This window comes from Salvelinus fontinalis, unplaced genomic scaffold, assembly GCF_029448725.1.
Source record: "Salvelinus fontinalis isolate EN_2023a unplaced genomic scaffold, ASM2944872v1 scaffold_0597, whole genome shotgun sequence".
In the NCBI taxonomy this organism is placed as follows: Eukaryota; Metazoa; Chordata; class Actinopteri; order Salmoniformes; family Salmonidae; genus Salvelinus; species Salvelinus fontinalis.
In genome coordinates, this window is record NW_026600806.1 from 45,724 (window position 1) to 55,814 (window position 10,091).

At 41.8% G+C, this 10,091-nt stretch overlaps 1 protein-coding gene across 1 annotated transcript; it reads left to right on the forward strand.

Moving 5' to 3' along the window:
* The first annotated feature begins 5,635 nt into the window (after positions 1-5,635).
* LOC129846601 (2-aminoethanethiol dioxygenase-like) lies at positions 5,636-8,992 on the forward strand. The gene has a single exon (XM_055914547.1). The coding sequence runs from the start codon at positions 5,925-5,927 to the stop codon at positions 6,678-6,680; it is 756 nt and encodes a 251-aa protein (XP_055770522.1). The 5' UTR covers positions 5,636-5,924; the 3' UTR covers positions 6,681-8,992.
* The last annotated feature ends 1,099 nt before the right edge of the window (positions 8,993-10,091 follow it).

Below are 10,091 nucleotides of genomic sequence, written 5' to 3' on the forward strand. Positions count from 1 at the left end.
TAGTGAGACGTGAACCAACAGGACCGTGTCTGAAGACAATGGAGATGGTAGTCCGGCCGTGAACCAACAGGACTGAGTCTGAAGACAATGGAGATGGTAGTGGGACGTGAACCAACAGGACCGTGTCTGCAGACAATGGAGATGGTAGTGGGACGTGAACCAACAGGACCGTGTCTAAAGACAATGGAGATGGTAGTGAGACGTGAACCAACAGGACTGAGTCTGAAGACAATGGAGATGGTAGTGGGACGTGAACCAACAGGACCGTGTCTGAAGACAATGGAGATGGTAGTGAGACGTGAACCAACAGGACCGTGTCTAAAGACAATGGAGATGGTAGTCCGGCCGTGAACCAACAGGACTGAGTCTGAAGACAATGGAGATGGTAGTGGGACGTGAACCAACAGGACCGAGTCTGAAGACAATGGAGATGGTAGTGGGACGTGAACCAACAGGACCGAGTCTGAAGACAATGGAGATGGTAGTGGGACGTGAACCAACAGGACCGAGTCTGAAGACAATGGAGATGGTAGTGGGACGTGAACCAACAGGACCGAGTCTGAAGACAATGGAGATGGTAGTCCGGCCGTGATTGGGAGTCCCATAGTGCGACGTACAATTGGACGAGCATTGTAGACGGTCATTGTAAATAAGAAATGACTTGCCTAGTTAAATAAAAGGTTAAATAAAACATATTAGATAGTATGGTGTAGTATAGTGTAGTATGGTGTAGCATCATGTAGTATGGTGTAGCATAGTGCAGTATAGTGTAGTATAGTGTGGTATGGTGTAGTATTGCGTAGTATGGTGCAGTATAGTACGGCAAAGTGTTGTGTAGTGTAGTATGGTGTAGTATGGTGTGGTATAGTGTAGTATGGTGCAGTATAGTATGGTATGGTGTAGTATAGTGTAGGATGGTGTAGTACAGTGTAGTATGGTGCAGTATGGTGTAGTATAGTGCAGTATGGTGTGGTCGGGCGTAGTATAGTGTGGTATAGTGTAGTATAGTGTGGCGGGGCGTAGTATAGTGTAGTATGGTGTAGTATAGCGCAGTATAGTGTGGTGTGGTGTAGTATAGTGTAGTATGGTGTAGTATAGTGTAGTATGGTGTGGTATGGTGTAGTATAGTGTAGTATAGTGTAGTATAGCGCAGTACAGTGCGGCATTGTGTAGTATAGTGTAGTATGGTGTAGTATAGTGTAGTATAGTGTGGTATGGTGTAGTATAGTGTAGTATGGTGTAGTATAGAACGGTATGGTGTAGTACGGTGTAGTGCAGTGTAGCATAGTGTAGTATGGTGTAGTATGGTGTAGTATAGTGTAGTATGGTGTAGTATAGTGTAGCATGGTGTAGTATAGTGCGGAACGGTGTAGTATGGTGTAGTATAGTGTTGTATAGCACGGTATAGTATAGTGTAGTATAGTATAGTAGGGCGTAGTACGGTGTAGTACAGTGTAGTATAGTGTAGTATTGTGTAGTATAGTGTAGTATGGTGCAGTATAGTGTAGTATGGTGTAGCATAGTGCGGTGTAGTATAGCGTGGTATAGTATAGTGCGACGCAGTATAGTGTAGTATAGTGTAGTATGGTGTAGTATAGTGTAGTATGGTGTAGTATAGTGTAGTATGATGTGACATAGTGCAGTATAGTGTAGTATAGTGTAGTGTAGTATAGTGTAGTATGGTGTAGCAAAGTGTGGTATGGTGTAGTATAGTGTAGTATGGCGCAGCATAGTACGGTATAGTGTAGTATAGTGTAGCATGGAGTAGTATGGTGTAGTATAGTGTAGTATGGTGTAGTATGGCGTAGTACGGTGTTGTATAGTGTAGTATAGTGTAGTATGGTGTAGTACGGTGTTGTATGGTGTAGTATAGTGTAGTATGGCGTAGCATAGTGTAGTATAGTGTGGTGTGGTGAAGTGTAGTATAATGTAGTATAGTGTAGTATGGTGTAGTATAGTGTAGTATAGTGTAGTATGGCGCAGCACGGTGTGGTATAGTGTAGTATAGTGTAGTATGGCGTAGTATATTGTAGTATTTTGTGGTATAGTATAGTGTAGCATGGTGTGGTATAGTGTAGTATATTGTAGTATGACGTAGTATAGTGTAGTATAGCGCAGTATGGTGTAGTATAGTGTAGTATTGTGTGGTATGGTATAGTATCGTATGGTGTAGTATAGTGTGGTATAGTATAGTGTAGTATAGTATAGTGCAGCGTAGTATAGTGTAGTGTAGTAGAGTAGCGTATAGTGTGGTATAGTGTAGTGTAGTGTAGTGTAGTATAGTGTGGTATAGTGTAGTGTAGTATAGTGTAGTATAATGTAGTGTCGTGTAGTGTCGTGTAGTATAGTATAGTATAGCATGGTGTAGTATAGTGTAGTATAGTATAGCGTAGTATAGTGTAGTATAGTGCAGTATAGTGTAGTATAGTATAGTATAGTGTAGTATAGTGTAGTATAGTATAGTGTGGTATAGTGTAGTATAGTGTAGTATAGTATAGTGTGGTACAGTGTAGTGTGGTGCAGTATAGTGTAGTACAGTGTAGCACAGTGTAGTATAGTATAGTATAGTGTAGTATAGTGTAGTATAGTGCAGTATAGTATAGTATTGTGTCGTATAGTGTAGTATAGTGTAGTATAGTATAGTGTAGTATAGTGCAGTGCAGTGTAGCATAGTGTAGTATCGTGTAGTATCCTATAGTGTAGTATAGTATAGTATAGTGTAGTATAGTATAGTATGGTATAGTATAGTATGGTATAGTATAGTATGGTATAGTGTAGCCCTCTGACTCAGTGTTCTTCCTCTGGTTCCACTCTCTGCCAGGTATAGTGTAGTATAGCCCTCTGACTCAGTGTTCTTCCTCTGGTTCCACTCTCTGCCAGGTAGAGTATAGTATAGTATAGTATAGTATAGTATAGTATCTCAGTGTACTTCCTCTGGTTCCACTCTCTGCCAGGTAGAGTATAGTATAGTATAGTATAGTATAGTATAGTATAGTATCTCAGTGTACTTCCTCTGGTTCCACTCTCTGCCAGGTAGAGTATAGTATAGTATAGTATAGTATAGTATAGTATAGTATAGTATAGTATCTCAGTGTACTTCCTCTGGTTCCACTCTCTGCCAGGTAGAGTATAGTATAGTATAGTATAGTATAGTATAGTATAGTATCTCAGTGTACTTCCTCTGGTTCCACTCTCTGCCAGGTAGAGTATAGTATAGTATAGTATAGTATAGTATCTCAGTGTACTTCCTCTGGTTCCACTCTCTGCCAGGTAGAGTATAGTATAGTATAGTATAGTATAGTATAGTATAGTATAGTATAGTATAGTATCTCAGTGTACTTCCTCTGGTTCCACTCTCTGCCAGGTAGAGTATAGTATAGTATAGTATAGTATAGTATAGTATAGTATCTCAGTGTACTTCCTCTGGTTCCACTCTCTGCCAGGTAGAGTATAGTATAGTATAGTATAGTATAGTATAGTATAGTATCTCAGTGTACTTCCTCTGGTTCCACTCTCTGCCAGGTAGAGTATAGTATAGTATAGTATAGTATAGTATAGTATAGTATAGTATAGTATCTCAGTGTACTTCCTCTGGTTCCACTCTCTGCCAGGTAGAGTATAGTATAGTATAGTATAGTATAGTATAGTATAGTATCTCAGTGTACTTCCTCTGGTTCCACTCTCTGCCAGGTATAGTATAGTATAGTATAGTATAGTATAGTATAGTATAGTATCTCAGTGTACTTCCTCTGGTTCCACTCTCTGCCAGGTAGAGTATAGTATAGTATAGTATAGTATAGTATAGTATCTCAGTGTACTTCCTCTGGTTCCACTCTCTGCCAGGTAGAGTATAGCATAGTATAGTAGAGTATCGTATAGTATAGTAGAGTATAGTATAGTATAGTATAGTATAGTATCTCTGTGTACTTCCTCTGGTTCCACTCTCTGTCAGGTAGAGTATAGTATAGTATAGTATAGTATAGTATAGTATAGTATAGTATAGTATCTCAGTGTACTTCCTCTGGTTCCACTCTCCGCCAGGTAGAGTATAGTATAGTATAGTATAGTAGAGTATAGTATAGTATAGTATAGTAGAGTATAGTATAGTATAGTATAGTATCTCAGTGTACTTCCTCTGGTTCCACTCTCTGCCAGGTAGAGTATAGTATAGTATAGTATAGTATAGTATCTCAGTGTACTTCCTCTGGTTCCACTCTCTGCCAGGTAGAGTATAGTATAGTATAGTATAGTATAGTATAGTAGAGTATAGTATAGTATAGTATAGTATAGTATAGTATCTCAGTGTTCTTCCTCTGGTTCCACTCTCTGCCAGGTATAGTGTAGTATAGCCCTCTGACTCAGTGTTCTTCCTCTGGTTCCACTCTCTGCCAGGTAGAGTATAGTATAGTATAGTATAGTATAGTATAGTATAGTATCTCAGTGTTCTTCCTCTGGTTCCACTCTCTGCCAGGTAGAGTATAGTATAGTATAGTATAGTATAGTATCTCAGTGTACTTCCTCTGGTTCCACTCTCTGCCAGGTAGAGTATAGTATAGTATAGTATAGTATAGTATCTCAGTGTACTTCCTCTGGTTCCACTCTCTGCCAGGTAGAGTATAGTATAGTATAGTATAGTATAGTATAGTATCTCAGTGTACTTCCTCTGGTTCCACTCTCTGCCAGGTAGCGCAGCACAATAACACATGTTTACCTCTGTCTGTTGGAGGAAATGACATGCAGACATTCTCAGAGCCTATAGCTGATTACTATAAGTATAAATTATCCAGATTGTATTGATCTGAGGCAACGGGGTGTAATTCATTTTTTTGTGCTCTAATGTTGGCTGGTGTGTGTTGTAATAATAATGTTGATCAGTCAAAAACAACTGATGATCAGATCACCCTTCAGTACTATATTGTCAATAGCTGTGGAGTGTCATGTTTTGGCTGCTTCTCTTTCCCATCAAAGGTAGCCTATTTACCATTAGGCTACAGGTGGTATATCACCTGTCCATTCTATTTGCATTCGATCGACTTGGGCCTAAAGTATGAAACTTGTGCCTAAAGTATTGTAATGAAACAGCAGGGAGCGGGTCTCGAACCCTCGACCTTCTAGCCCGAGGTCCGGCGCGCTATCGACTGTGCGGCAAAAGTATGCTCGTGTGGCAGAGTAGATTTCCGCGCTTATAAACCCAGGGTCGTTGCAGTATCTTAGCCTCTTAACATGTATTTGTAACAAAGTCAGTATTCCTCAGAACGTCATAGAGTATTGCTGAATAAAGTGAGAAAAAGAGAAGCCCTCATCGCAGAAGAGAGCGACAGAGAGGGGATAAACTGGGGGAGAGGAGCGGGTTGAATGTCCTGTCTGGCTGTCCTCTCTTACACTCTCTGCCTCTCTCCGGAAGCCCGACAGCCGCTGGGAATTGTAGTGCTTTTTATTAAAGACAAGATTGTTTTTCTCTTATAATAGGAGCGTATGTGAGAATCATATTTTCCCCGGCACAGCTTCTGTTGAGTGAAGGGATTAGATAATCGTATCGTTTTTTATTTTTTGTGCGGGGGGGGGATTCATTACAGAAATATATTGCCCAACTTTTAAATTAAACTTCAAGATCCAAAATGCCTTGTTTCCTCTACACGGTCGCTGTCACTGCGGACGTGACGATCAGATAGGTTTGGAAATGATTCTGGACCGTTAATATTCCCTGGAGTTACAACCACATTTAATTACCATGGAAAACGTTACGTTATAACTTTACACGCGCGTTTATTTAGTTTGAACGCGGCCCCATCCTCGAGTGACGATATTGTGCGAGATTCGAGGAGATACGAGCGTTTCCAACTCGGTCCGTTTCTTCCTGTTGCTCAGCTGCGTCTGAAGAAAACCAGCATCGATAAGCGTCGGATTTTGTTTCCATCTGCAAAATGCCACGGGATAACAAGAAGTCTCTCATTCAGAAAATAGCCAGCCAAGCCAATATTACATTTAAAGATTTCAATGCATCCGCAATTGGGGACAACAAAGTATTATTGGACAACCGGGAGAATCTAATCACCCTGCTGACGGAAGTCAGGGCTGCAGACCTGAAGATGAAACCGAACGGCTCACATTCCGAACACAACCCACCTGTCACGTACATGCACATCTGCGAGACGGAGTCGTTCAGTATGGGGGTGTTTCTACTGAACGGCGGGGCTTCCATCCCGCTCCACGACCACCCGGGTATGAACGGGATGCTCAAGGTTCTATACGGGAAAGTCAGTATCAGGTGTTTTGACCTGTTGGATAAACCGTCGGACCAGGTGCAGAGTGAGACCCAGTTCGAGCCGCCGCTGCTGCCGTTCCAGAAGGACTCTCTGCGGCGGGCTGTGCTCCGATCCACCATGTGGTTCACCCATGACAGTAGTCCGTGTATCTTAACGCCGCAGAGGGAGAACCTGCATCAGATCGACACGGTGGATGGACCGGCTGCCTTCATCGACATCCTGGCACCTCCGTATGACTCTGACGACGGGAGGGATTGTCATTATTATAAAGTCCTACAGACTGTTCCCGACGCAGACAGTAAGGTAGAGGCGCAGCAGCAGTGTGAGGAAGAGACGTGGTTACTAGAGATAGGCCAGCCTGATGGCTTCTGGTGTGAGGGTGAACCATACCCAGGGCCCAAGGTCTCCTTCTGATGTCGGTGTTGTAAAGGCAGGGATACCTGTGACCAAATAGGGGCAGCCACATGACTTTCAAAAGACTTTGAATTACTGTGAGTGGGACATGAGTTGGAGCAGGTGAATGAACTGCAGGTGTGGTGGATAATGTTTCCAGGCTTTTGCTCTCCTTATTAGTTTAAATATTGAACTTTCTAAATCTCCTGTAAACTTCCAGATCAGATGTTTTCATCCTGAACAGGCTCAGAAACTTCCTCTTAACACCATCGTTGGTAACTGAAAATATGATATGCCTTATGTGAATATTGAATGTAAACTTTGAAAGCATTTATCACGTCTAGTTTCCAAGTGCACACTACGTTTTCTATCTTTCATTGATTTATTCCAAACAAATGTGTGTATTAAAACACTAGTTTGTTTATAATTGAAGGTTTTTATTTTGGGACAGCTGAAAGTTCTACCTATAGCCTTACTGCAGATACAGGGCTTTCGGAAAGTATTCAGACCCCTTGACTTTTATTTGTTACATCACAGCTTTATTCTAAAATATATGAAATTGTTTTTCATCATCAATCTACACACAATACCCCATAATGACATCACAATACCCCAAAATGACATCACACTACCCCATAATGACATCACAATACACCATAATGACATCACACTACCCCATAATGACATCACACTACCCCATAATAACATCACACTACCCCATAATGACATCACACTACCCCATTAAGACATCACCCTACCCCATAATGACATCACACTACCCCATAATGACATCACACTACCCCATAATGACATCACACTAACCCATAATGACATCACACTACCCCATAATGACATCACACTACCCCATAATGACATCACACTACCCCATAATGACATCACACTACCTCATAATGACATCACAATACCACAAAATGACATCACACTACCTCATAATGACATCACAATACCACAAAATGACATCACAATACCCCATAATGACATCACACTACCTCATAATGACAAAGCAAAAACTGTTTTTTGGAAAGTTTTGCTAATTTATTACAAATTTAAAATAAAATAAATACAATTCCTCATTTACTTAAGAATTCAGAGACTTCTCGCGAAGCCGTTCCTGTTTTGTCTTGTCTGTGTGCTTAGGGTCGTTGTCCTGTTGGAAGGTGAACCTTCGCCCCAGTCTGAGGTCCTGAGCGCTCTGAAGCAGGTTTTCATCAAGGAACTCGCTGTACTTTGCTCCGTTCATCTTTGCCTTGATCCTGACTAGTCTCCCAGTCCCTGCCGCTGAAAAACATCCCCACAGCATGATTCTGCCAGGTTTCCTCCAGACGTGACGCTTGGCATTCAGGCCAAAGAGTTCAATCTTGGTTTCATCAGGCCAGAGAATCTTGTTTCTCCTGGTCTGAGAGTCTTGGTGCCTTTTAGCAAACTCCAAGCGGGCTGTCATGTGCCTTTTACTGAGGAGTGGCTTCCGTCTGCCCACTCTACCATAAAGGCCTGATTGGTGGAGTGCTGCGGAGATGGTTGTCCTTCTGGAAGGTTCTCCCATCTCCACAGAGGAACTCTGGAGCTCTGTCAGTGACCATCGGGCAGTGGTGTAAAGTGCTTAAGTAAAAATACTTTAAAATACAACTTAAGTAGTTTTTTGGGGTATGTGTACTTTAATTTACTATTTATATTTTTGACTTATACTTCACTAAATTCCTGAATAATTTTTTTTACATTTTACTCCATACATTTTCTCTGACACCCAAAAGCACTCGTTACATTATGAACGCTTAGCAGGACAGAAAATGGTCTAATTAACACACTTATCAAGAGAACATCCCTGGTCATCCCTACTGCCTCTGATCTGGAGGACTCACTAAACAGAGAACATCCCTGGTCATCCCTACTGCCTCTGATCTGGAGGACTCACTAAACAGAGAACATCCCTGGTCATCCCTACTGCCTCTGATCTGGAGGACTCACTAAACAAAACATCCCTGGTCATCCCTACTGCCTCTGATCTGGAGGACTCACTAAACAAAACATCCCTGGTCATCCCTACTGCCTCTGATCTGGAGGACTCACTAAACAAAACATCCCTGGTCATCTCTACTGCCTCTGATCTGGAGAACTCACTAAACAGAGAACATCCCTGGTCATCCCTACTGCCTCTGATCTAGAGGACTCACTAAACAGAGAACATCCCTGGTCATCCCTACTGCCACTGATCTGGAGGACTCACTAAACACAAATGCTTTGTTTTTAAATGATGTCTGAGTTTTGGAGTGTGACCCTGACTATCTGTAAATAAATAAAAAATATGAAAATTGCGCCGTCTGGTTTGCTTATTAGAAGTTATTTTTTAATATTCATACTTTTACTTTTGATACTTAAGTATATTTAAAAACCAATGGTTTTAGACTTTTACTCAAGTAGTATTTGACTGGGTGACTTTTACTTAAGTCATTTTCTATTAAGGTATCTTTACTTCTACTCAAGTATGACAATTCAGTTCTTTTTCCACCACTGCCAACGGGTTCTTGGTCACCTCCCTGACCAAGGCCCTTCTCCCCTGATTTCTCAGTTTGGCCGGGCGGCCAGCTCTAGGAAGAGTCTTGGTGGTTCCAACCTTCTTCCATTTAAGAATGATGGAGGCCACTGTGCTCTTGGGGACCTTCAATGCTGCATACATTTTTTTGGTTCTCTGTCCCAGATCTGTGCCTCGACACAATCCTGTCTTGGAGCTCTACGGATAATTCCTTCGACCTCATGGCTTGGTTTTTGCTCTGACATGCACTGTCAACTGTGGGACCTTATTAAGACAGGTGTGTGCCTTTCATAGCAAAGAGTCTGAATACTTATGTAAATAAGGTATTTCTGTTTTAAATTTTTTATACATTTGCAAAAATGTCTAAAAACCTGTTTTCACTTTATCATTATGGGGTATTAGTTCCTGCCAAGGCAGCAGCTACTCTTCCTGGGGTTTATTATGGATCCCCATTAGTTCCTGCCAAGGCAGCAGCTACTCTTCCTGGGGTTTATTATGGATCCCCATTAGTTCCTGATACCAAGGCAGCAGCTACTCTTCCTGGGGTTTATTATGGATCCCCATTAGTTCCTGCCAAGGCAGCAGCTACTCTTCCTGGGGTTTATTATGGATCCCCATTAGTTCCTGACAAGGCAGCAGCTACTCTTCCTGGGGTTTATTATGAATCCTCATTAGTTCCTGACAAGGCAGCAGCTACTCTTCCTGGGGTTTATTATGAATCCTCATTAGTTCCTGACAAGGCAGCAGCTACACTTCCTGGGGTTTATTATAGATCCCCATTAGTTCCTGATACCAAGGCAGCAGCTACTCTTCCTGGGGTTTATTATGGATCCCCATTAGTTCCTGCCAAGGCAGCAGCTACTCTTCCTGGGGTTTATTAT

Coding starts and splice junctions, on each gene's coding strand:
- LOC129846601 (XM_055914547.1), top strand. CDS start 5,925: ATGCCACGGGATAACAAGAAGTCTCTCATTCAGAAAATAGCCAGCCAA.